The following is a 27,340-nucleotide window of genomic DNA, read 5'->3' as shown; positions in this document are numbered from 1 at the left end:
ACAAAGACCCAGAGTGGCAATCTTGCCTACAGCCCTGTCAAACCACCCCTCATGAGGTGAAGAGCTCTTGCAGTGAAGACAATCAATGACACACACGTGTTCATAAAATGTACTTTTTAATAGAAATTGAACACTTTTTGCCTTGGTCACACTGGAGCTTGCCACAACCTTCTCTTTTCTAGACTTAATTATAAGGCTCTTAGACAAACCTCAGGACTCCTACTGTAAGCCTGTCTGTAACAGATACCCAGACAGCAGTGAAGGTTTCCAGTTCCTTTCCAACTCTGTGAAATTGGAACTCTGTGTGTCCAGAGCTCAAGTGGTAGAGCAGCCACCCCCAATCTAATACCCTTCCAGATATTTTGGACTACATCTCCCATCAGGCCCAGCCAACCCACTGCCTGGCAACCCCCCCCCCCCTTCAACTTCAACCAACAATTAGCTGAAAAATAATCTCAGGTAGTAATGCTGGGAAACCTCCCAACATTCACAGTTTGGCTTAACATTCAGGTTCATGAACAGCTCTAGAAAGCTCGAAAACCTGCTCACTCTTTGGCAGCATTTTCACTGGTCCTGCAAATGCGTTGCCCAGTTTGTGGATACGGGAGTTTTTTCTCTTCTGGAGCAAGACAGCAGCTACCTCTGGGTGTTTTTAAAAGGACAGTGAAAATCTCTGTCCCTAATGCCGGTTGTGTCCCCATCATCATCCTCCATTCTGAATCTACAACAGGCAACAGTGAGACTGAGGAGGAGGGCACTGCCCCTTAAGACACCAGTCTCCAGGCGGCAGAGGCCAGTGGTGGTGGGCAGGAGGCAGTGGGTCTCAGCAAGCCAGTACAAGAGCCTTGGCTGAAGAGCAGAAGTCCAGAAAAGGGAGAGAGGGCAAGCCACGCAGTCCAGCAAGTGGCTCTTTTGAACGCTCAGAGTGTTCCCCCGGTTTCCCATCCTTTGGCCCCATTGTGAGAGCCTCCCTGCTGCTGCTGGCACCTGAGGTAGCGACGGCTGCTGCTCAGAGTTCAGAACGCCCTGGCTGTTTTGGCACCGTGTCTGGACTGCTGAGCGTCCGGACCTCCTCATGTTGCATGTTGGCATAGGCCACCTCCTGCGCCAGCTGCTCCAGGGGCGGGCGGCCCAACAACAAGTTCCGCAGAGAAATCCAGGTCATCAGGAGGCTGAGAAGGCAGAGAAACAGAAAGAACTCACCTCATCAGTTTAATGTCCACATGCACCACATATGGCTTCTTCAAGAGCAGGCTACTGCAATGCTCTCTATGTGGGGCTTCCCTTGCGCTTAATCCAGAAGCTGTTGTTAGTGCAGAATGCTGCAGCGTGGTTGCTGATAGGGATAAAACCCTGTCAGCATATAAGACCTCTGCTCAAATATCTACGTACATTAGTTGCCAAAGTTCAGGGTGTTACTATTAGTATATCAAGCCCTTCTTCAATGTACACTTTTTGGTGCCTGCTAACTACATTTTTGTTTAGACAAGCCTATGCAGATGCTTAGAAAGCTGATGTGCATTTTAATATACTTTTAAATTATTATTAATTTAACATTTTGAAAGTCTTAATTTTTTATTAATTTTTGCTGGTAATTATCATTATTGTTTTATCCGTTTTGTAGACTGATTTGAGGGTTTTGTTGTTGCTGTTTTGTTTTATAATATCAGCGTATGACACTGTGGCTTCGGAGCAGTGTTTTCCAAACTGTGTGCTGCAATGTGCAGGTGTGTCGAGCGAATGCTCTTAGTTTAGCCTCCGGTTTCCTACTAAAACTGAACTACTGTGTCGCAAAGTGATGCATGTCTAAAAAGTGTGTCACCATCCTGAAAAGTTTGGAAAGCTCTGCCCTAGAGCATGCCCCATTTGGTTTGGCCAGTGAGACTGCTCTCAGTGCAGGCCAGGTGACGGGTGCCGAGAGAGCAAAGCCCCCTTGAGGTTGTTCTCCTGCTGCCATCACATTTGGTGACGGACAGGTGGGCAGCCGCACCCACAGACTGAAGTTGGCCTGCAGGGGAGGTCAGGATTGAGTTCCCCAGCCATAGCTGTCAATTTTTCCCTTTTCTTGTAAGGAATCCTATTCAGAATAAGGGAATTTCCCTTTAAAAAAGGGAAACGTTGACAGCTATGTGTCCCCAGCCCTAGACTAAGCTGTGCATTATCACCACCATAGACTGTGTGCCTAGGGAAGGGCCTTTTCTAAAACATTAAGACAAACTGGCACTGTGAAGAGGAACCCCCAGAAAAACAAACGACCCTTTGAACGTTGCTCCCTTGTTAAATTTTTTTTGCCAACTACCAGTCCATTTCCAATCACAATTCAAAGTGCTGGTTATGTCCTATATGACTTGGGACCAGATTACTCAAAATATCCTATCTCTCAGTATGAACCTTCCTGGGTGAGCTCACCTTCTCTTAGTCCCATCAACAGGAGAGGCACAGCTGGGAGGTGACACGAGAGAGAGCCTTTTCTGTGGCTGATCCCAGACAGTGGAATTCCCTCCCAGGAGAGGCTAGCTCCCTCTTTGTTATCCTTCCACCAGCAGGTTAAGACCTTCCTGTTTAGAGAGGCCTTTTTTAAAAACCAAGGTGCAGACAATGCTGATCACTGGCTGCTGTCAGGGCAGACTACAGTCATACCTTGGGTTACAGATGCTTCAGGTTGTGTTTTTTCGGGTTGCGGACCGCCGAAACCCAGAAGTACTGGAACGGGTTACTTCCGGGTTTCGGCAGTCGCACATGTGCAGAAGCGCTAAATTGCGCTTTGCGCAGAAGCGCTGAATCACAACCCACGTGTGCGCAGACGCACCACTGCGGGTTGTGAACGTGCATCCCGCATGGGTCATGTTCGCAACCCGAGCGTCCACCATATATTTTAACTGCTGGCTCTAAATGTGTTCTGATGCATTTTAACTTTTGGTTTTAACTAGTTTGCTTTTATTACTTTGTATTTTATAAGAACATTTTTAAATGCTGGAGAATACCTTGAATCCCAGCTTGGAAGAAAGGCAGGATATCAAAAACATGAAGTAAATAAATGGACGCTGTCACCCTGGCAGCCAAACTACAGGGTGCCCACAGCAACATCCAGCTGCCAAAGCCAGAAAGTGGACCAGGTTAAGCCAGCAAGAAATGGCAGGGAGGGCAGACGTTGTGCGGAAAGAGAAGGCTTTTCTCACCTCCTGCGGAAGACGAAGTACTTCTTGGTGATGAAACGGTGGAAGCGCTCGGCCAGCGTGGCATTGCGGCGCTTCTGCAGCTCCTCCATGCGCCACTGGCGGCGGAGAAAGGCCTCAACGACAGGGTCCACCTGCGTCACGTTTTCCATGGAGCTGTCCAAGATGGGCTGTAGCTCTGGAGGGAGGGGCTCCGTTTCTGGGGGTGGGGGGCAATATCAGGATTTAGTATCAGAAGACTGAGAGTCGCTTGAAAATGAAATAATGCCATCGTGTAAACCTCTGGTGCGACTGCACTTGGGATACTCTCTGTGGTTTCAGGTGCTGGACCTCAAAAAAGGACATTGTTTCAGAAAAAGGCAAGCAAAATGATCAAGGGGTGGAGCAATTCCTCTTCAAGGAAAAACTGCACTGTTTGGGACTTTTTTGTTTAGAAAAAATTGGGACTTGGCAGGGAGGGGAGATGAGAGAGAGAGAGACATGGCAGGTTCTATAAAATTATCTCTGGTCTGGAGAAAGTGGACAGGCAGCCTTCTCCTATCATACTAAAACTCAGGGTTATTCAGTGAAGCTGAAAGTGGGAAGACTCAGGACAGATTAAAGGAGTTCTTCACCCAGCACAGAGTCAAACAATGGAACTCACTCCCACTAGAGGCAGTGAGGTCCACAAACTTTAAAAGAGGATTAGAGAAATTGATGGAGCATAAGGCTTGCAATGGCTATTAGCCACAATGTCTATGTTTCACCTCAGAGGCAGTTTGTAGGAGTTTGGGAGCAGGTGAGAGAGGCTACTACACTCCTGCCCTGCTTGTGGAATTCTGCTTCAGGCATCTGGCTGTGCCCTGTGAGAACAGGATGCTGGACTGGATGGAAGAAACCGGCAGGTGTTTTCATGAATTCTTCTGAAAGCACCTGAAGGAACCTTGAACTTTCTACTTGGGACTGAAGAGTCCAAGGCCAGTCCTTGGCTTGTCCCAGCAGCAGAAGTGAAATAGAGGAGGACTGTGTCAGCAGAGGCTGGTGCCCTGGAGCTGGCGGTGCAGCCGGGAGACCTTCTGAGGCCCCAAGTTCATTTGCCCCCCCAACCACTGCTCAGCCTTACCTGTCCCATTCTGCACCTTCTCCCGCAACTCCTGCAGCCGAGTGAAGTTCTGCTCAAGAGCCGCCTCTGTGGTGTTGACATACATGTACATGTAACAGGACGGTTCCTGGGACACTGTGAAGACTTTGTGGTATTTCCCCGGCGGCAGCTGTGTCCAAGAGGAAGAGAGCAAAGTTGGAATATCAACACGGGGCCCTGATCTCATTTTGCTTGGGCCCCACCATCCACAGCAGGGGTTCCCAAAATGGGCAGGACTCCCCATTACTGGGGTGGGGGAGCTATGAGGCAGAGGAGGGCTGGAGCAGGTTCCTCCAAGCATGTTGAGTGCCTATTTATGACTGACCAGGCGAGAGCCTAGAGCAAAACACCTTTCTTGCTTTGTTTTTCTGCTCCTACTACTTTCAAAACTATTTCCTTTGGTCATGGTTTGTTTGTATTTGTGATTCTGAGTTGTCACAAGGCACAAGAGGGGCCATATTCAGTTCAAAAGAGAAAATGAGCTATATTAAAGTTGAGATAGTCAGCTTTTTATGATATAGCAGCAGTTTAGTGTGGTCATTGACTGATTTAACACTCAAGAGAGGCTTTTCCCATGGAAAGTGTTCAGGCCCATACCTAGAAAGCATTCAGTTAAGCAGAAAACCACCCAGACCTGGCGTTTCTAGGCACAGGACAAGTGGAAGTGTGGACAACCCCTTAATGTGGTATAAATGACAGAGCAGTGGTCCATCTGAGCCAGTGCTGCTCCCCCGACTGGCAGTGGCTCTCCTGGGTCACAGGAGTGCAGAGGTCTCTCCCAGCCCTGCTGCTGTTTGAGATGATCCTGCGCAACTGGACCTTTGACCTGCTGCATGCAAAGCATGTGCCTGACCACGAAGCCTCGGCCTTTCAGCAGTGCATGCAAATATTGCGCATGGGGTGAAGGTTCCAATGCTTCATTGGGCTCGGGGGACGTGAGGTGGTCGAGAGGTGGTTAGATGCCCATTGCCTTTCCGTTGTGCTTTGGGGCAGAGCATCAGGATCACTGGTGGTCCTGGAGGCGGCTGGAAAAGGCTTCCCTTCCCCTGCTCTCCAGTTGTGAAGGCTCAGCTTGGCCCTCACAGAACCACAGAATTGTAAAGTTGGAAGGTACTCCAGGGACCATCTAGTCCAACCCCCTGCATTGCAGGAATCACAGCTGAAGAATCCCTGACAGATGGTCCTCCAACCTCTGCTTAAAAACCTCCAAGGAAGGAGCGTCCACCACCTTCTTAGGTACTCTGTTCCACAAACGGTCAGAAAGCCATTCCTAATGTTTAGTCGGAATATCCTTTCTTGTAACTTGAAGCCCTTCTGGAGCAGCAGAAAACAAGCTTGCTCCATCTTCCATGGGACAGCCCTTCAGGTATTTGAAAGTGGCTATCATATCGCCTCTCAGCCTTCTCTTCCTCCTCACCTGTATCCTGTCTCCTTCCTGCAGCGTGTGGTTCTTCTGCGTGCTGACAATCTCCACTGCAACTTCCCCTTTCAGCAAGTGAAGGCTAGTGTTGCCAAGGTCCTCACTGACGAAGTTCTCCAGATGCAGGCCTGCCATGGGGGACAACTGGGAGATGAGCAGCTGGAATGCAACACAGCGCCTAGGAGCAGCCCCAAGACCACTGCTGCTCTGACACCCCAAGGTGACCCCCAGGTGAGGATTCACCAGTCTCTTGCAATGGCTTCCCTACACAGGCAGTTAAAAGGGGCTCAGGCAACTTTCTCACACAGGCAAAAGGCAACATGCCAAAGAGTACTGTGTAGACTTGGCTTAAACAGGGATACCGTTTCCAGGAGAAGGCAAACAGCACAGACGTACCTGGGAAGTCTGCAATGAAGACCACCTCGGTTTGGTTGTCCAGGGCATCCTCAATCTCCTGTAGCTTTGTCCGCCAGGGTGACAGGTCAACCAGCAGAGGCTTCACCCATGTCGTCTTTTGGAAAGGGGACCACTCAGCCTTCACAATGTCCACATGTGGATCAAAGAGTCTAAGGAGAGGGGTGACATGGGTGAGTGAAGATACCCAAATCAGAAGGACCCCGGCCATTGTCAAGTCAATATAAGTAGCAAGGAAGAGGGCTCTGCCTGCATGGCTGTGTTCCTCCGATCCAATATGGCTGTCATTCCTTCCATGCACTCAATTCCAGAATATCTTTTGAGTCGCAGACCACAATGATTTGGCTCATCACCAAGCTTTGCAGGATGGGGTCAGCTTGAGTTTATGAGAGGTTTACCCATTTAAGGACAGGCGGTTCTTCAGTGTTCTATCCAGTGTCTCCTCAAAGTCAGTGACATTATGAAGGAACTGCATGATGGGAAGCAACATCCTAACTTCCACCCCCACCCTCCCTAACAGCTGCCCCATCCCTCAACACTTGTATAGCACTCCAAATTTACTGGAATTGTTAGTGCAGCTTGTATAATTCCCCCTCCCCACCTCCCGTGGGCCAAGTATGACAGGTGAAGAGACAGTCCGCCTGCCAATCACCCAATGTCACAATGACATCAAGTGACCTGCTTCTCCTTACCTGGTTTGAAATCAAACCATCTAGGCAAAGGCGCTGTGCTTTGAAAGCCCCAGTGATCAGCTGATGTACAGTTGCAGCTGCCTTTGATTAGATGACAGGAAGTGCCTGGCAGCCCCGGTTTTGGCACAGCCTCGTCTTTACCAGCCACACAGCCAAAGCAGCCTGGTAGGCCAGCAGGGGAAGAGCGAGGAACCTGATTGGGCCTGTGGGCTGGAAGCCCCCCAATTTTGCTTCGCTGTCATTGCAAGCAGCAGTCTCAAGGGCATTTCAGTTGCTGGAACAGCCTACTCACCTCTGCTGGAAGCGATCGTTGATCGAGACCCAAATATCAAAGTAGATCTCCGGCTCCGAAATGTTATAGCTGTGCAGCAGCTGACTGAGACAGGTAGCATACTGCTTCACCATGTCTGCATGGTCCCTCCAGCGTCGACTCTGGGTGAAGACCTGCCCTAACACATGCAAGTCTCAGCTGGGACACAGGAAGGGTGGCAGGCTGGTGGGGGGGGGGTGCAGGGAAGAGGAGAATGGGAGGGCAGGAGGACAGACTTGCTGCCATGAGAGGTCTTAAGAGCAGCAAGGTCTAGCAGTCAGTACCCAAAATCCCAACAGTTCTACAGCTAGAAAGTGAAGATTCCAAAGATTATGCAGCTCATGCAAATTCACCTCTCTGCACTTTAGATTTATTATTTGTTCCAGCTGCTGAATTTGGACCAGACCACATCATTATTGAGGAAGGTTTAGTTGTTGTTTGAAGACTATCCCTGCCTCCAGGTCTGGCCCTGACGAGAAGGCTACAAGGTGTCCCACAAGACACTGTCAAGGTAATGATTCAGAAGACTGCTGCCATCCATGATTTGATGGAGGAATTGACCTAGCATGTTAGAACAGAGATTTGCTTGGACAAGGTAGAGGAGCCTGTTCTTGCTACTGCTTATCCACCAGGTTTCTCTTACACACAGCAACCTATATCATGTGGGTGGGGAAGGAGGGGGGTGCAATGATTTTTAGGAAGTCTTTAGTTTTCACCGGGCGTCCTATTAGGGAGACACAGTTTTCTGAGTGCATGTTCTGGAAGTTGGGCAATAGGGGCAGTACAGGATTCCTTTTGGTGTATTGACCTCCCTGCTGCACCAAGGATTCCCTGCCCAAACTGCTTCAGGTCATGTTGGATGTTCTCCTGGAGACACCTGGCTTGGTGGTCCTGGTTGATTTTAACATCCATGCTGACATTGCCTGACAAGGGGCTGCTTGGGACTTCATGGAAAGCATGGCCTCCACTGAGCTGTCTCTGAATAAATATGGCCCTATTCATAGCCATGAACACACCTTAGATCTGGCGTTTACCTCTGTGGATGTGGGTGATCTGACATTAAGTTTCAGTGGAACAAAAGAAGTGCCATGGTCAGATCACTTCCTGGTGCAACTAGACTTCTCCGCAACCCGATTCAAATGGTCTGCCCCTGACACTTGATGGATCCAAATGGCTTCCAAAGGAGATGCATTATCCCTTTCTGATGGCCTCTCAGCTGGTTCCCTGGTGGCATGCTGGAATGTGGGGTTAACTAGGGCTATCAACTGTCTGGCTCCAAAGCGCCTACTCCAACTGCAAAGCGCCTACTCCAACTGCATGCATGAAGCTCAGATGACTCTGTAGTTTTCCCAGAGCTGAGGTTGGTGAAACACCCAGAGTGGCTGCGGCAACCCAGTCAGATGGGTGGCATTATTATTATTATTATTATTATTATTATTATTATTATTATTATTATTAGTTTCTCTAAAAGCTGGATTTTTATTCCAAAAGAAAGTTAGGCATCCCAGATTTATGCATCTTGGTCTACGAAACAGCTTGTATTTTTGTGTGTATATATAAATATGGCAGAAAACCCACAAGCATCAACAAGTAATTATTTGTAAGTATCATTTGGAGGTTTCCCATCTCCTGAGATCCTCAGGAAACCACTTTGAAGTGGGTGGGCTGTGCAGTGATCCTCCCAATTATGATTATTACTTGCACTAATTAGTCATGTCCCCATAGAGGCTAGTGGCGCGGGACGCCAGGGCGCCAAGTTCTGGAGGGTGCCAGGGAAGAGGCGGAGGCTGGACGTGGTGCCTCCCGCCATCAGCCTGCCGCCCTTGCCTGCCTCCGCCATGCCGCACCATGCCTGGAGCTTCCATCTGCTGTGGCCACCGCGGCACGAAGCAATGTCCAGCCTCCGCCTCTTCCCCACCCTCCAGCCACTGCCTGCCTCCTCCAGCCCTGCCGGCAGCACTGTCCTCCCTTTAAAAAGGTCAACAACTCTGGGAAATGGGGGGGGGGGGGCGGCGGCAGAGGGAGCTTTGCACCACGGCACAGGATATGCCCTGCATGTTTCCCCCTTGTTTTGCATAAAGTTAACTCAAAGCAACTTGCAAATCACAGCATATGAACACTTCCCTACATATCTGTCACACATGGCATGGGCTTATTTTATGAGATACATAGCAGGCAGCCTTGACAAACATCACACTCCTGCAGTTAAAACTGACACAGGTACAGTGGTCTGAATGCAACCATGTAACCGACCAGGGGCACCAGCTCTTGTGGGCTCAGTTCTTTTGCCCCTTCCCATATTTTGGGGCTGGGGGCTGGGCCCCCCAATGTTCTAAATCAGGGGTCTGCAACCCGCGGCTCCGGAGCCGCATGTGGCTCTTTTACACCTTTGCCGCGGCTCCGGGGCAGATACCAGCGAGGGGAGGAGGCGCATTGTGTGCCCCGACACTCCCCATGGGGGCACCAGCTCTTGTGGGCTCAGTTCTTTTGCCCCTTCCCATATTTTGGGGCTGGGGGCTGGGCCCCCCAATGTTCTAAATCAGGGGTCTGCAACCCGCGGCTCCGGAGCCGCATGTGGCTCTTTTACACCTTTGCCGCGGCTCCGGGGCAGATACCAGCGAGGGGAGGAGGCGCATTGTGTGCCCCGACACTCCCCACTGTGGCGGGCGCTGTACTGGCTGTGACGTCGCATGGGGGCGGTGCGTGCGTTAGTCACGCACCGTCCCGACGTCACCTTCCCGCCCGCTGTCAGATTGCGGCTCCGGAGATATATTTGTTTTAAATGTCGCAATGGTTTTGCGGCTCCCAGTTGTTGTTTTCTTCGGAAACGGGTCCAAGTGGCTCTTTTTGTCTTAAAGGTTGCAGACCCCTGTTCTAAATGCATGGAGGTGAAGTGTGGAGTCAAGCACAGCACAGCTCCAGTGGCCGACTCCTCCGACTCCTCCACAGAGGGGCAGGAGGGTCAAAGCAGCCACCTGCTGGTGGTAGTGCCAAGAGGAGGTAGAGGAGCCGCCAGCCATTGAAGTCGTGCGTGTGGTTCAGCCCCCAGCTCCTCCCAACATTGGGATGCCACACATGCAATGTTGCCCGCCCGCCCCCTATCGCCCTTGCAAGCTGGCGCCTCTGTCCTGACATGCAATGTATCCCTATGTCCAATCCCTGTACGGGACAGATGTGTATTCCTGCTTTGCAGGACTAAATGGTCCTCAGGGTCTCTTCCAACTCTACAATTCTATTATTTGATTTGCCGTTTGCCATGTGGGAAGCAGCCCAAGTAAAGTAGCCCAAAGCTGCCCCTGCCCCCTTTCAAATGAAAAGGAAGAGAAACTGACCCCAGGGTTGAGGTAGCCAACCTCCCCAGTGAGACCATCACGGTACGTAATCTTCACATGCTGGTGGGAGCGTGCGTGGACCATCATGTCCCACGAGTAGCCATAGAGTCCATTTGTCCAGTTGTTATAGCCCTGCACAAGGAGTTGAGGGGAAATCGGGTGACTTTTCCCAGAAAGGATGTTGTTTTCCCTCTTCCTTCACCCTCCCAGCCTGACAGTCATGGACAATGCACTGAGCTGCCACTTTGGACTATTATTTTCTGACTAAAAGCTACCAGCAACCAGATATTTCACCTCAAAATCCTGATTAAGATTCTGCCATTACTATCCTGCACAAATATATTTCATTGTAGCTCTGGACCAGGGGACATCTGAAGATTGCAGGAATGCTGGGAAAGAAAGGCACCATGGGAAGAATTGCACTGGCTCAGGTGGGGCCTCCTCAGTCCCTCCCACTTTGTTAGCCCAGATCCGTCATCTTCTGCTTCCCAGAGGACCCACGTCAAGGAAAATCTTATCTGTCCGATGACAACATCCAGCACCTTTTGCTCCAAGACCCATATATATATGCACGTCTGCAAGAGTTAAGAAACACCCCACAATACCCTCCAGAGCAGGAGTAAACTTGCTCCATCTTCCTCGTGACAGCCCTTTATATATTTCAAGATGGATATCTCATCACCTCTTAGTCTCCTCAGCTAAACATCCCCGTTCTCCCTCATAAGGCTTGGTTTCCAGACCCTTTACCTCCTCATTCACCCAGTTTGATCACATTTCAGCTTGTCAATATCCATCTTAAACTGGGGTGCCCAGAAATGTTTCCAGGACTCCAGGTGGGGTCTGACTAATGTTGTTTAGGGCTTTGTGAATTAACACAATTAACGCAACGCTATCCATGGCACCACCATGTTGGCTGCTTCTGCCAACCAGGCCCGTCTCACCTGGGTGATGAAGTGGGAGTAGGGCAGGAATAGCTGCTCCAGCACATACAGCACTGTGAAGATGGCCCCCAGTTTCTGCCGCAACCCCAGCTTCTGGGCTCCTCTGCCTAACCTCTGCTGCCCTGCTCCTCCATACACACACTCCTGGCTGGGCTGTGGAGCCTCTGAAAGGGGCAGGAGCCTTTGGAAGCAGGCCGGGAACTTGGCAATCAGGCGGCGTGGCCAGTCTGGGTAGCAGAAAAGGGGGCTGGTGGCCAACATGGTGTAGGAGAACATACCTGTGGGCAAGAAAAAAATGCCAGGAAATTGGACTTCTGTGGATTGGGACAGGGAGGCCAGAGAAGGAGATGTTTGCAATACCAGCCCAATGCTAAGGTTATGTACAATTGCCATCTCCCACCCACCACCTTGCAAAGACGAGGAGGAAGTTTTATTACCAAGTTTGTCACACAAACTACCCCAAATGGCATTAACATAGGCTTGCAAGTGTCTGCAAAAGCCTCTCCCCCCCCAATCTCTCCCCCCCCCCAAAAAATTGGGGATTTTTTTGTTGGGATACTGCCAGGGAGACACAGTCCATCATAGCCCCCAAGCCGGCTGCCGGACGATGCATCGATCTCCCATAGACAGGCAGTATCAGCAATTAGCGACACGAAGCCTCAGAAGCAGCATTCCACATTCTTAGGCTGGTGCACACTCTGTCAGCAGAATTCACACAGCGAGAGATGCACAGCAGGAGAGCATATTTACAGTTTATTTAACGTTGGTCAGAACAAAGAAAAGACATGACCGCCTGCTTGAGCGTTCAGGCACGAAGAAGGAAACGAAAGCAACTGAAAACATAAACATCCTGTGCAACAGGAAATACGCAGAGGATGGTTTCGATCCATCGACCTCTGTGACTCACAAAGCCTGCTCCCTTTTAAGGTGGAACGGAAATATCCTAACATTTTTTTCTCTCTGCATGAACCTATGTTAGCAATTTGCAGCCTGTTAATACTATGAAGGGGGGTGGTGTGAGGAACCACCCACATTTTCCCCCAAACAGCCAAAAAAACTTGTTTTCCTGGTTACCTAAAAGGGATTCTTACTCACCACAGGCAAGGAGGAGCGTGGTTAGCGGCCAAAGCCAAACAAGGCAGGAGTTAAGGGCTCCTGACCTTCTTGCGAAGAAGAGAGTTGTTTGGACTTCTGGAGAACTTACCAATGCTGAAGAGCTGGGAGTTCATGCAGTGAAAGTAGGAGACAAAGACAAGAGCAAGGGGTCGGGTGGCGTCAAAAAACAACAGGTAGCCAGCGGTCAAGTCCAGCATGAGACCCCCGCCATGCACTACCAGCAGGCTGGTCATCTCCTCTGAAAGCACCAACCTGAGATAGAAGACACAGCATAACTGAGAAGTGGTGGGGGGAGGTGAAGAGCCTGTGCTCAGGACTAGGGATGCACAGCAATGTCAATTTCTATGTGTTTATTCACAGGTCTCTTCTTTTTTAAAAAAAATAGCCCATGCAGATTCCCACCCTCACTCACAAGCCGCATGGCAGTTCCAAGGGTTTGGGTATATGCAGTTTTCATGTACAGTGGTGCCCCGCAAGACGAATGCCTCGCAAGACGAAAAACTCGCTAGACGAAAGGGTTTTCCGTTTTTTGAGTCGTTCCGCAAGACAAATTTCCCAACGGGCTTGCTTTGCAAGACGAAACGTCTTGCGAGTTCTTGCGAGTTTGTTTCCTTTTTCTTAAAGCCACTAAGCTGTTAATAGCCGCCAAGCCGTTAATAGCCGCTAAACCGCCGCTAATAGCCGTGCTTCGCAAGACGAAAAAACCGCAAGTCGAAGAGACTCGCGGAACGGATTAATTTCGTCTTGCGAGGCACCACTGTAAATGCAGAACCTTTGGAGCTGAACCCCCATGTAAGACGAAATCATACTGTAAACTTAAATATGCATTTTATCACGAATGCATTTCTAAATTTATTTTAGTTTTAAATCTGCAAATACACACACACACACACACACACACACACTTTTTTGTGCCAGGAACTGTATCACAAAATTTGGTCATGTCCAAAGGATAATCACATTCCAATCCATGTATTCATCAAAGTGGTGGGAGGTCAGCTCACTTAAAAATGTGGACCAAACGGTGGCTTCTGGTTCTGCTCTGCCTTAATGGAGCCAGACTCCATGACAGAGAGAGAAGGAAAAACAAGGATGATTGTGGGTAATTATCCTTGCAAATCCCCCCCCCCCCCAGAGACAGGGGGAAGGGGCTTCACTCGAAGTTCATCTCCTTGCTCTGGCATGGAATGCGGGGGGGGGGGGCAGGGAGGAGCTGAGTGCAAAAACATTTTGCCCACCAGAAACCCTCCAATGCCGCCATTAAGAAGCAGAGGTTCTCCTGTTAGTTGGAGCTTAATTGGACTAAAGTACAGGCGCGTGCTAGAAGAGATGAGATCCCAAAATGCAGAACAAAACTGAAGATAAGACTTCATTTGGTGAAAAAGACGGCGGGCAGAGAGTGGAGCCTATGGTTTGTTTAAAGTTTTATTCTCTACATTTATGATTCGGCAACTCTCCTCTGAATTTTAGTTCAAATTATATTTGTACAAGCGAGAATGAAAGAATTGGATTATAAATATGGAATATAATATCAAATGGAACTGTGTGTGTTAAAAAAGGGGAAAGGGAGGGAAGCTCTATTTTGCAAAAGGCTTAATGACAGAAACTTAGAGCTGATTCCTCCCTATCTTTTATTATCTTTTATTATTTGCAGAGTGAACTGAATAATTCTAAGAGGACTTGGAATTTAATTTAATTGGAAGTATATATCATATATCTTCAGTTGGAAGGAAGGATGAAAGGCGTCTGTGAACTGCCAAGGAACTGATAAGGTTCTTTACTGAGTCATCCGCAATTCGACAGACCGCTCTTCTTCCCAGACTGAGAGGGAAAATGGTGAAAACAGGTTATTTATTGGGACAGAGTGACTTTTGCAGCTGTTGCAAAAGTTGCAAAACAGCGAAGCACAGGACGGAGCGATGGAGAAATTTCTGGAACAATGGGATATCAGCTCCGCCCAAGGCATGATGGATAACAGCAACAACCGGGGGAAAGACAGACATAACATCTTACAAGGACAGGAAGAAACATCACAGACAGAATAACTGCCACACACAGGAAGAACAAGAATCTAATTTGAGTTCCTCACTTGTAGCTTTATAAATCATTTAATGTGTCAACACGAATAGAAGTTTTTAATACAGTGGTGCCTCGCAAGACGAAATTAATTCGTTCCGCAAGTTTTTTCTTCTTGCGAGTTTTTCGTCTTGCGAAGCACGGTTTCCCATAGGAATGCATTGAAAATCAATTAATGCGTTCCTAGGGAAACCGCCTTCAGACCAGGTCCGGGGACAGTCTGTCCCCCGACCTCTTCTGAAGGCTGGGGGGGGGGGGGACAAGGGCTTCTGAAGGCTGGGGGGGCTGGGGGGGAACAAGGGCTTCGCTGCCGACCCCCAGCATTTTAAAATCTCACCGGGACACGGGGAGATTTTAAAATGCTGGGGGTCAGCAGCGAACGCTTCGCTGATCCCGGGACGGCAGGCAGATCTGCACCGCCATCCAGAGCGGGGCGGGACTTAGCCCCGCTCGGGATGGCAGTCCCGGGACGGCAGACAGCTCTGCGCCGGCATCCAGAGCGGGGCGGGACTTAGCGCCCCGCTCGGGATGGCGGCACACATCTGCCTGCAGTCCCGGGACGGCAGACAGCTCTGCGCTGGCATCCAGAGCGGGGCGGGACTTAGCGCCCCGCTCGGGATGGCAGCACAGATCTGCCTGCAGTCCCGGGATGGCAGACAGCTCTGCGCTGGCATCCAGAGCGGGGCGGGACTTAGCGCCCCGCTCGGGATGGTGGCGCAGATCTGCCTGCAGTCCCGGGACTGCAGGCAGCTTTGCGCGGCCATCTGGAGCGGGGCGGGCTTCGCCCCGGCTCCCGATGGCCGCGCAGAGCTGCGCTGATCCCGGCACGGCAGACAGCTCTGCGCCGCCATCCCGAGCGGGGCGGGACTTCTCTGCTGTCCCGGGGAGATTTTAAAATGCTGGGGGTCGGCAGCGAACGCTTCGCTCCCGCCCGCCAGCATTTTAAGATCGCCCGGGGCGATCTTAAGTCTCTGCTGTCCCGGGAAGGCAGGCGGGGGGGAGCAAAGACTTTTGCCCCCCGCCGGCCTTCAGAAGAGGTCCAGGACCTCTTCTGAAGGCCGGCTGTGGGCGAAAGTCTTTGCTCCCGACCGCCAGCAATTTAAAACAGGTCCCCGGAGATTTCCCTATGGGCTTTCGTCTTGCGAAGCAAGCCCATAGGGAAATTCGTCTTGCGAAGCGCCTCCGAAACAGAAAACCCTTTCGTCTTGCGGGTTTTCCGTCTTGCGAGGCATTCGTCTTGCGGGGTACCACTGTATTGCAGTTGTTGTATAAGGGATTATCATTATGACTGGAAATTAATACGATTCTGGAACGCAGAAATAAAGCAAATAATCAATTCATCAAATCTAGCACACAGGGGGCCACTTTATCTAAATTATATAATTTGGTATTTGAACAATTGGTATTAATAATTGTATTATAAATTGGTATTGTTATAATGCAGTTATTATTGGATTGTAATTGAAAACTAGCAAGTATTATCCCTTGCTGAAGCCAGACCCTTCATGGGAATTCCACCCTCCCAAATCTAGGATGCAGAAGGGAGCGGCTGGAACCTTCCACCTGTGTGATTCCTTGACCTTTCTCCTCCTTCACTGCTTCCGCCTCCCTCCCTCCCTCCCTTTCCTCCTCACCTGAAGGGGCTGAAAAGCCAGTGGTGAGCAAGGGAGCTCATGGAGTAGCCTTCGACCCAATCCGCATCCAGTTTCTTGATGCCAGCAATGAAATACACAATGAAGATCTGCTCGGGAACAAGGCCAAGAATCTGGGAGTTAGATTCTGAAGCACAAGACATCAGGCAGGAGCAAAGGGGTTGCCCATCTCCAAACTACCTTCGAGGTGAGGAAAGGACCTCGCTACATATCCCCCAATGAAGGGGGTGAGCTCTTGAGCAAAAGCTCCCAGGTTCAATTCCTGGCATCCCCAGGTAGGGCTGGGAAAGACTCTGGCCTGCAAACCTGGAAAGTCACAGCCCGCCAGTGTCAATGCTGAGTCCATGCTGCTTCTGTGGGAGTGGGGGTCCTGGTTCATCCATCTACACAGAGGCTACTTTGTTTTGTGATAGGAATTTTGAGGAATGTTAAATGTTCATAAGTGTACCAACCAAGCATGTACGTAGATCAGCACAGGAAGACCAACCTGAAACCATTTTTGATTCCCAAACTGACCAAATGTTTTCTCTGCAAGGTCAAAGTGGGAAGCCTCCCCATTGTCTCTTTCCTCACAAATCCTGTCTGAAGGGCACATTTAAGATATGAATAGGGTGTGAGCCTGTGACCTGGCTCAGGAACTAAGTATTTATCATTACAAAAGACTGGCCAGGCTCCCCGGGCAATCCAATCAAGTGACCATTAAACAGGCAACCTGTCAGACGAGATAAAACAATGCACTCAGATTTCTGCTGTAGACCGCCTTTTCTGTGATGTAGGTATCAAGTATCTGGGGGGTGGGCTTAGGTTACACCCCTTCTGTGATGATGTATGATGTATGGAGGGGTGGTCTTCAGCTCCAGGGCAGGGAATTTAAAATGTCTTTATAAAGCCTTGTGCGCCATTGTTCTGGGTTCCTCCTCCCTTCTGTGTGTGGTGAGTGAGGACCCTGTTGCAGCAGATCAATAAAGATCAGGCTTACTAGCTGCTTTGCTTCTCAATATTCTCTGGTTGGCCTCTGTTATTTTCTCCTACCAATAGGGAACCTATGTAAGGATTCTGTATGGGCTCTTGGGTACCCCATAAGGGGGAAAGGGCAGATTTTTGTTTACAACAGTTTCCAGAGGACACATCGGTGCAGACCCTGAGAGGAGTCTGCACAGTGGGGTGGGGGCTAGGGGGAAACAACAGCAGCGCTTTACCTGTGTGCGCAGCAGCGTGTAGTTCCACAACGGAACATGCGCGTTTCTCTTCTGTGGATTCCAGAGGCCATCAATAGACCTAAAGGGAAGAGATGTATTACCAAGAGGCCTTCAGTGGGACTGAGAAGCTACCCACGGACCATTTTAAATTGAGACAAAGGTGGGGGGGTCCAAATCAGCTTAGCCAGTACCAGAGGTGTTCTTAGTTTTTAAGACTTTTTCCGTCTTAAAAACTAAGGGGGAAAGTCTGTGCGTCCTATGGAGCGAATGCAGGGGGGAGGCAGGCAGGGAAAAGCCCCCAAGAGCCCCACACAAGCTTCGCACGGCTCTTGCGGGCTTTTCCCCAGGAGGGAGAAGGGACTGACACGGCCAGTCAGTCCCTTCTCCCTCCTCTAGAAAAGCCTTGCGCAACCTCTCCAGCCCGGGGGAGGCTGCGCAAGGCTAAAGAGGAAGCCAGGGCAGTGAGCGCGATCCACCAGAGGTAGATCTTAACCCTTGCCTCACCTGGGAGCTTCTCTGGGCAGGAATTCCCGCAGCTTAAGTGGGGTGGGGGAAGAGTGGCAGGTAGGGGGGTACCTACCTAGACACTGAAGCCACATGTCTCTCCGATGAAAATTGGGAGTGGGCATTGTGTGAAGTGGCTGTGGATCTCCTGCCGCAGAATTGTAGGGCTGTATAGAGTTGGGAGGGCCACCCGAGGGTCATCTAGCCCAGCCCCCTCACAATGTAGGAATCACAGCTAAAGAACGCCAGGCAGATGGTCCCCCAACCGCTGGTTAAAAGCCTCCAGTGGTGGAGACCCCCAACACCTTCCGAGGTCATAGAATTGCAGGGTTAGAAGGGAACCCCAGGAGTCATCTAGTCCAGCCCCGGTGGACAGCGGGCGTGATCCATCCCGTTGCGCAAGGCTAAAGATGCTGCGCAAGGCTAAAGAGGAAGCCAAGGCAGCGAGCGGGATGGATCGCGCTCGCTGCCTTGTCTTCTTCTTTAGCCCTGCTGGAAGGGTTTAGCTCCTGGATGGAGAGGTTGCGCGGCTATGGATCCCACTCGCTGTCTTCGCTTCTTTGCTCTTTGGGGCTGGGGGGGGGGGAACCCGGGTTTCCCCCGCAGCCCCGAGAAGCTCTGGGAGAAGCTTTTCCCCCTTGATTTCCCCCTCTAAAAACTAGGTGCATCCTGTGGTCCGGTGCGTCCAATAGAGCGAAAAATACAGTAATTTCGTCGCCTGCTGCCGCCTCTCCCACCACTGCCTCCCACACCCCACACCTCCGCTGAAGCCTCGCTTGCTAGGGTCACACAGCTGCAGCACTCAGTTTCTGGAAGATCTTGCAAGAGGTCCACAAAATCTTTCTGAAACCCAGAAGCCACAGTCACTTCTCCAGTGGCAACAAGGGCGGGGGGGTCAGAAGAAGCTATTGAGCATCCTGACTCATTCAGAAAGCCGGCACCTGGAATCTGTCTTTGCCACAGTTTGGAGCTGGTCATGGGCAAACTAAGCGCAGTGAAGGTGCACATTCCAGGCAATGACCTATGAATCCAGATTTGTAGTTTGTTGCCCTCCAAGCCAAGGGTTGCTACTGGATTACTACGTATGGTTTGCACAGAGAGAAATAAGGTCAGGTTTTCACCTAACACTAAGCCAAGGCACAGGCTTTGCCTAAGGCAACGGCAGGAGCTGGGAAGCAGCAAAGGAGATGCCCTTGAGCAGTGTGCGCCAGCAGGTTACTTGTTCACATTAAACTGTAGTTAATTTTCAACTGTGGTTTAATGTGAAATGTGGCCAATGCCTTGCAATGTAAGACCAACATCTGCTGGTATCGACATGCACAAGATTTATGATTTAAATATCAATGACTTTCATTTACAGTCGTACCTCTGGAGGTCCGTTCTTAACCTGAAACTGTTCTTAACCTGAAACTGTTCTTAACCTGAAGCACCACTTTAGCTAATGGGGCCTCCTGCTGCCGCTGGAGCACGATTTCTGTTCTAATCCTGAAGCAAAGTCCTTAACCCGAGGTACTATTTCAGGGTCTGTAACCTGAAGCGTCTGTAACCCGAGGTACCACTGTAGTTTGTAAGTGTGGCAGCACCCACACTTTGGAACTCCCTGACTGTTGACATCATTCATTGTACACTTTTCACAATTTTTGTTTGGCAAGCCTGCTCAGATACTGTATGTAGAACGCTGACGGGTGTTTTAATCTGGTTTTCAGCTTATCATTTATTTTAATTATTTTTTAAAATGTTTTGAATAGCTGATTTTAACTATTTTTACCAATTATTTCACTGTTTTATTCTTTTTTGTAAACCGCTTTGAGGTTTCTTTCTCCAAACAAGTGGCATATAAATTTTATGAGATAAAGGAAGTAAGATGCCTGCTCATGTTCCTCCTCCAGCTGCTGGAGAATTCCTAGGGACCTCATGCCAGAGCCTGCAAGTGCCTTGGACTGAATGGAGGCAGGGGTGGGGGGATGGAAGGTACTAGCTGGGGAACCCCCAGGGGAACAAGGCTCAGAGCCCAAGGACTGGTGGTGGAGTGATGACAAGTGGTCAGAAGGGAGAAGAAGGAGCAGACTGGGAGGAGGATGTGTTGGAAGCTGAAGACGTAACAGGGTTTAGTGAGCAGGAAGAGGCTGTGGCAGAAGCAGAGGTCAATAGGCAGAAGTGGAGGCAGGCTGCTGAAGAAGCCAGGGAAGTTCTCCCTCCTGCTGCGACCAGCTCTCCTCCCTGCTGGTCTCCCAGAACACACAGAGAAATGAAGAGGGTGGAGCAAAGAGAGACAAGACAAAGGAGCCTTAGGCTGCTGGGGAAGGAACTGGGGGAAGAAGGGCCCTAGAGAGGCACTGGGAAGGCCCCACAGTCTCACAACGGCCACAAATGTAGCAAGACCTACTGGGAAGAGTTGCTGTGATCACTGCACTGTTTTGGTTTCCTGGAATAAAGAGCTAACTTCACTGACACTGGTGCTTTTTCATTGCTGACCTGCTCCTGACTCCTGGCACAAGCTGTTCAAATGTCAAGCTGAAATTGTGTAATTGAAATGCCGGGAAAGGTGTTTACTTGGCATAAGCATGTTGTGAGCAAAGAGGAGGCACTGCAAAACCTGACATCAGGGTTGTTGGGTGAAAGCAAAGCAAAGGGGTATCCCTTACCAGTAGCGGTTTGCGTTCATGAACAAGAGCTGGAAGCCCAGGAGGCCGTAGAGGTAGGAGTGGTTGTTCCATGTTGTTTTGTCCAGCAGGAAGACATACCAGTAAGGCACCATGAAGAGCAGGCAGCTGAGGCGGTAGAAGCAGCCCAGCATGATCCCCAAAGCACCTGTTGCAGCGAGAGAGGCAAGGTCAGGTCCCCAGAGCACCTTCTGCAGCCGGACTCAACCCAACAAGGCCCAAAAGCCCAGGAAGCAAGGTGGAGCCAACACTGCAGGCTGGTCCACCACACCTCCCCGGCCTTCTCCCAATGTCCTTACCCAGCAACATCACTGTGTAGACAAGGTACATCCAGTCCAGCGGAAGGGGCTCCAGGAAGTTGAAGAGGGGGAAGCGGCACACCTTCAGTCCATCCAGGTATTTGTGGTCCAGCTGGCTCAAGCCTCGCTCCTGGGGAATGTCCAAGGCCATCAACAAACCTAGGCAAGGGCCAGAGAGAAGAATGATGTGGGGTGGAATGGGGTCAAACACTGGAAGGAAACAGGCCTGCAGTGAGGATCTGAACCCTTGGCTCTTACAGCGTTTCCGTGCACTCTGGCCTCCGTCACGGTCCTCCGTGCACCAGTAGTGGTTTAGTCATGCTGGCCACATGACCCGGAAAGCTGTCTGTGGACAAACTCTGGCTCCCTCAGCCTGAAATGCAAGATGGGTGCCGCAGCCCATAGTTGCCTTTGGCTGGACTTAACCATCCAGGGGTCTTATACATTTATCTTACCCTAGTCCAACACTCTGGGATGCGGGTGGCACTGTGGGTAAAAGCCTCAGCGCCTAGGGCTTGCCGATCGAAAGGTCGGCGGTTCGAATCCCCGCGGCGGGGTGCGCTCCCGTTGCTCGGTCCCAGCGCCTGCCAACCTAGAAGTTTGAGAGCACCCCGGGTACAAGTAGATAAATAGGGACCGCTTACCAGCGGGAAGGTAAACGGCGTTTCCGTGTGCGGCTCTGGCTCGCCAGATGCAGCTTTGTCACGCTGGCCACGTGACCTGGAAGTGTCTCCGGACAGCGCTGGCCCCCGGCCTCTTGAGTGAGTTGGGCGCACAACCCTAGAGTCTGTCAAGACTAGTCCGTACGGGCAGGGGTACCTTTTAGTCCAACACTCTTACCAGTACACCACATTGGTACATTATGTGCTACTGCAGTCCACTCCAGAAAATGCTGAGGGTCAGGTGGAACTGTCAGATGTGCGCCACAAATGAAGAGTGAAGGGGGCTCAGAGAGAGTTTCAAAACACAGAGTAGAATTTTCTTTTCATTGAAAGCAGCAGTGATTCAAAGGAAAGGTCAGTCATTCTGTACACACCCACACCCCTTGTTGGTTTTTAGGACAAACCATCCACTGCAGCCTACGATGGGATCACACCCTGATCTCTCCTAGCCTAGTCCAAAGTCTCCTATCACTGCTGATAAGAAAGAGGCCTAAAATGAGAAGCCAAAAGCTGCTGCCAGCTACGGACGTGGCATCTCTGCAGCTGCCACCGAAACCAGCTGGCTCCAGTACAGGAGGGAAACACCACAGCTTAAAAAAGCAGCGCATTCCTCCACATCCTGTGCACTGAACTGGATTGCAACCGCCATGAAATTATTTCCCCTGCAGCTCTCAGGAAAAGCAGCCCATCTATTTTGTTTGGCAAAGGGGCCCTGTGGGCAGCTTTGTAAAGAAGGAGGCATGTAGGAAGAGACATTCCTCCTGCAAGAGATATGGTGGAGAGTGTGTGAAAGGAGGGCAGCAGCAGCCATCACATGCAGAGAAAAAACAGTTATGAATCCTGCACCCAGCATCTCCCAAAAGGTCACAAACACAAAATATGTTAAAATACTGTACTACATCAAACATTAAAAGCCTCCCTAAACAGGGCCGCCTTCAGATGTCTTCTAAAAGTCTGGTAGTTGTTGCATTTACATCTCAATACAGGGTGCACTGAAGATCCTCACAAGTTTAAAGGCTCCAAAGAAAGCAGTGGACATCAAATGATGCATTGAGGATGAGCAAATAGCACAACATCAGCATTGGTGGATCAAATAAATCTAGCCAAGTTTCCTGGCTTCAACTGTGGCAAACTCCAGATGCATCAGGAAGACCAAGCAACACATAGTGGACTAGCAGGGAGCACTATCTTATGCCTGCCAGCCCAAGGGCAAAGCTCAGATGAGTTTCCTGCACTCGCGGCAAGGTGCTCAGAAGGCATCCCTTGGAAAGGAAAGTGCCCTTTCTTCCAAGATTTCCTGCACCTGCTGCAGAGGCTGAGTATGTGGAGTCCTCAGCCTGGGTCAATTCAGCATCAATTCCTGACAACAGCAAGTGACCAATGCACACTCTGCACCTGTCCTGCTCACCTGTCCTCCCCACCCCAGGCTTTGTACCTGTATTTCATTCTCCACGTTCAGCCTCAAAGGACCAACAGCAGGGCTTGTGACAAGAGGGTACCAGAGAATGAAACAACATACCATTTTAAATTTCGGTGACAGCAAAAAGGAAAGGAAAAGCCCACAAAGAAACAATCCCAGCTCCGATGGGGTTGGGGTTTGACAGTATCTGGTGGCCTCTTCTGGTGTTTGCTAGTCAGGCAGATAGTCAAGTCCACCCTCCTGACTCACACCTCAACCTTTGGAGGCCCTTAGGTCACAAAGAAGATTGCGTATGATGCAAAGTGTCCTCTGCATCATGTTCTCCTCCTAGTTCTGCAGTGCTCTCTCAAGCAACTGTACTTTCACTGTTTATTATTATTATTATTATTATTATTATTGTTATTATTATTATTATTATTATTATTATTAATGTTATCATGTTGTACTGTTAGTGTTATAATTGCTTTCCTACTTCTGTTAAAGAGAATGATGACTGCCAACAACAGGGGCTTCCAGCAGCTTTTCTGAAGATCCAGATGAGATGTTTCCCTTGCTCCCAGAGACAGGCAGCAACTGGGACAGGAATGCCACATGTGTGGCACCATGACCCCAAAGACCCTGTTTCTTGAGCTTTACTGCTGAAGGTAACATGCAGCAGAACCTCAGGTGTCAACTGGGACTCAAGTCTAGACACACATGGAGGGATGGAGCTTTGCAGATACAGTATGAAATTGTCGGAAAACTGTAAATCAGCTTTCTGCAGCCTAGTGGCCTCCAGATGTTGCTGCTGTCGCTGTTCTTACTATTATTATTATTTTAGGCTAGTGTTGAATGCATAAGAAAGGAAATCTCCAAGGAGAGGGCATTCCATATCCTGGGAGCTGTTACCAAGGAGGCCCTGCTATATTACAACTATGGCACTATCAGCACTGCCTCTCCACCTTAAGACAAGCAATGGGGCAAAGTGCTCCTTCAAGTAGCAGGCTGGCTACCAAGGGCTTGATACACCAAACTGAGCACCTTAAACCCATCCTGATAGCAAATATATGCAGTCTGTGCTCCATTGGCTAAGGGGAGTTGTAATCCAAAAATATCCCAGAAGCACCAGGTTGTGGAAAGCTGCTGCTGTGGGCACAGATCAACATCTTTCTGAAAGCAGTTGGCATCCTGGAATCTTGCCTAAACTACACCTATGCCAAAAGGATTTATCCTTACAGATATCAAGCATCTCAATACTCTGAGGGGCCTACAAGCACTCTCCAGTCCACACCGACCTCGCAGGGCCAGCACTCTTAAGGCAAGAGACTCACCAAAGAGAAAGCGGAAGATGCCCAGCGCCGCAGGGTCAGTCGGCCTGTTAAGTAAGCAGACAAAATGGTGCCAGCTGGAAAGATCGGCCCATTCAAAGCCCAGGAGGCGCTTGGTCCAGCTGTGGAGGGTCGAGGGCCCAGGCTCCTCCTTCTTGTTGCTGCGCCTCTTCTGGCTGGCAGGAGACTCTGACAGCTGAGTGCCTGCAAAAATAAGATGAAAAGGATGGCAGCTGCACCCCAGAGGGAGAAAAGGAGTCGTGGATCAGCGGCAGAACATCAGCTTTGCATGCAAAAGCCCTGAGTTCAATCCCAGAATTGCTGAGTACGACTGTAAAGGTAAAGGTAAAGGTACCCCTGCCCGTACGGGCCAGTCTTGATCGACTCTGGGGTTGCGTGCTCATCTCACTCTAGAGGCCGGGAGCCAGCGCTGTCCGCAGACACTTCCGGGTCATGTGGCCAGCGTGACAAAGCTGCTCCGGCGAACCGGCACCAGAGAGGCACACGGAAACGCCGTTTACCTTCCCGCTATAAAGCGGTACCTATTTATCTACTTGCACTTAAGGGTGCTTTCGAACTGCTAGGTGGGCAGGAGCTGGGACTGAACGACGGGAGCTCACCCCGCCGCGGGGATTCGAACCGCCGACCATACGATCGGCAAGTCCTAGGCGCTGAGGTTTTACCCACAGCGCCACCCGCGTCCCTGAGTACGACTGAGATGGTCCCAAATCTGAACAATACTGACCAAAGCCGTATCAAACCACTTTAAGCAGTCAAGGCTTGCCCCAAAGACTCCCAGGAGCTGTAGTTTGTGAAGGGTGATGAGAGGGCTTAGGCAACCCCCTGACCCGGCAGCAGGCTCTCTCTATGTTCTCATGCAGATGGTGCCCTAGACAGCTTGACTCAGGTCTATTTAATTTGAGAGGCACCAGAATTATGCCAGCAGAGGCTACTTTTCCTGTGACTTGGGGACAGAGGAAGCTACTGCCTTCTAACAGGAAAAGTAGCCTCTGCTGGTATAATTCTGGTGCCTCTCAAATTAAAGAGACCAGAGGTTGCCAACGGCAAAGGAATGGGAGAATCTGCATTTTGAAAACCAGCACACGGCTAGGCACACACAGCAAGTTCAAACTGGCTGTTGATAACCCCCCCCCAAAAAAAAATTCCTGCTGCCCACTTCACCTTGTTGCACATATTGGCCAAGTCTTGGCCTTACACTCTGGTGTGACCAAGGGACAGAGCCCAGGCAGGAAGGGGCAGGCTGAGCTGGGGTGGGGGGAGTGTAGAATGTTGAGGACCCCCCCAGACTGTATTCTATTGCACCCTTTACTCCGCCCCCCCCCCAAAAAAGTGAATGAAGTGGAATGGACTCCCTTGCGAAGTTGTGGACTCTTCTTCCTTGGAGGTTTTTAAGCAGAGCTTGGATAGTCACCTGTCAGGGATGCATTGCAGGGGGTTGGACTAGATGACCCCTGGTGTCCCTTCCAACTCTACAATTCTATTACTCTAAGCTTTTAAAAGATATATGGGACGCAGGTGGCGCTGTGGGTTAAACCACTGAGCCTAGGACTTGCTGATCAGAAGGTCGGCGGTTTGAGTCCCCGCGACGGGGTGAGCTCCCGTTGCTCGGTCCCTGCTCCTGCCAACCTAGCAGTTCGAAAGCACGTCAAAGTGCAAGTAGATAAATAGGTACCGCTCTGGTGGGAAGGTAAACGGCATTTCCGTGTGCTGCTCTTGTTCGCCAGAAGCAGCTTAGTCATGCTGGCCACATGACCCGGAAGCTGTACGCTGGCTCCCTTGGCCAGTAAAGCGAGATGAGTGCCGCAACCCCAGAGTCGGTCATGGTTGGACCTAATGGTCAGGGGTCCCATTACCTTTACCCTGGTTGCTAGCTAAAAGCATAGCTGTCAACCTTCCCTTTTATTGCGGGAAATTCCCTTATTCCAGCGCCATTTCCTGCTGCTTCCCGGATTGTTAAATATCCCGTAGACTGTCCCCGGGGCAGGTGAGGCTACTGATCCCTTATTTTCAAATCTGAAAGTTGACAGCTATGGCTAAAAGGGCAGAGCGGCGACCAGTGAGACACAACTCTCTTAAGGCCAGTGCTTTTTTTCCTTTAAAAAAATATCCTGCTCATATTGAAACACTGTCCCTCAATGAGGCGCTGCCCTGGGCAGGGGAGAATTAAAAGAGGAATTTGCAGAGGAGCCTGCCCTCCTCGCCCCACCGCGGTGCGTTTGCCACGGGGAGACGCGGTGCCAGTCCTGGGGGCGGGCGCTGCGCCCCAGCTGGGCTTGCAGGAAGAAGAAGGGGGGCCCTTCCCCAGCACCCCCCCCGAGGCCTGAACCTGAACCTCGCCCCCCCCCCCGCCTGCCCTCTGCCCGCTCATACCCGCAGCGTGCACGCGCCCCGGCCCCATCTCGACGTGGCGGTGGGAGAGCGAGAGCGCGCGCCTTCCGCTCGGCGGAGTCCCGGCCAGGGAGGCGCCCCCCAAGAGAGGAGGGCAAGCCAGGCAGCGCCGCGCAGCCCTGACTTCCGGCTCCGCCGAGGCGCCTCCCTGCGCGGGCCGGGCGGAGGAGCGGGACGGGCCGCCCAGCAAAGCAGCTTCCAGGGCGGGGGCCGCCTTGGCCCGCCAACTGTATTCTCCACCCGCCCACATGAAGGGCGGGCCTTGGACCAGTCGCTGCCTTTCAGCCTCATCTCCATTGCGGGGCTGTTGCGAGACTAAAACGGAGAGCTGGAGAATCAAGTGCAGAGCTGCCAACTTTCCCCTTTTTTAAGGGAAGTTCCCTAATTCCGAATAGGATTCCTCGCAAGAAAAGGGAAAAGTTGACAGTTAGGATCACACTGAGCTCGTGGGAGGAGGGCGTGGAGGTGGATGGTCTTTGAATAAATTGGCATTAAAAAATCGACACGAATGGTTCCAATGACTAATGATTTCACTGGTCTCCTCCAACATCCCAGCCTTCTGCTTCCCGGTGATCCCTTTGGGTTCCAGCACATTATGCGCGTTTGTCACGCGTTTCTAATGGTAAAA

At 50.7% G+C, this 27,340-nt stretch overlaps 1 protein-coding gene across 1 annotated transcript; it reads right to left on the bottom strand.

The window, feature by feature from the left end:
• Nucleotides 1-99: 99 nt before the first annotated feature.
• Nucleotides 100-26,853, bottom strand: GGCX (gamma-glutamyl carboxylase). The gene is made up of 15 exons (XM_028741145.2): nucleotides 26,695-26,853; nucleotides 24,307-24,507; nucleotides 20,915-21,073; nucleotides 20,598-20,763; nucleotides 17,449-17,527; nucleotides 16,232-16,338; nucleotides 12,610-12,773; nucleotides 11,406-11,683; nucleotides 10,465-10,596; nucleotides 7,115-7,266; nucleotides 6,113-6,282; nucleotides 5,714-5,844; nucleotides 4,279-4,426; nucleotides 3,180-3,375; nucleotides 100-1,172 (listed from the first exon to the last, which is right to left on the bottom strand). The coding sequence occupies exons 1-15, from the start codon at nucleotides 26,720-26,722 to the stop codon at nucleotides 1,010-1,012; spliced, it is 2,274 nt and encodes a 757-aa protein (XP_028596978.2). The 5' UTR covers nucleotides 26,723-26,853; the 3' UTR covers nucleotides 100-1,009.
• Nucleotides 26,854-27,340: the final 487 nt, after the last annotated feature.

This window comes from Podarcis muralis, chromosome 7 (genome assembly GCF_964188315.1).
Source record: "Podarcis muralis chromosome 7, rPodMur119.hap1.1, whole genome shotgun sequence".
Classification (NCBI taxonomy): domain Eukaryota; kingdom Metazoa; phylum Chordata; class Lepidosauria; order Squamata; family Lacertidae; genus Podarcis; species Podarcis muralis.
Note: the sequence above shows the minus strand (reverse complement) of the source record. Positions and strands in the feature narration are given on the sequence as shown.

Excerpts from the sequence above, each read along its gene's own strand:
- GGCX (XM_028741145.2), bottom strand. The coding sequence starts at position 26,722 with ATGGGGCCGGGGCGCGTGCACGCTGCGG. Across the intron at positions 10,597-11,405 it reads ACTCCCACTTCATCACCCAG|GGCTATAACAACTGGACAAA; the intron begins GTGAGACGGGCC and ends CTCCTTGTGCAG. Across the intron at positions 6,283-7,114 it reads AACGATCGCTTCCAGCAGAG|ACTCTTTGATCCACATGTGG; the intron begins GTGAGTAGGCTG and ends CCCTCTCCTTAG.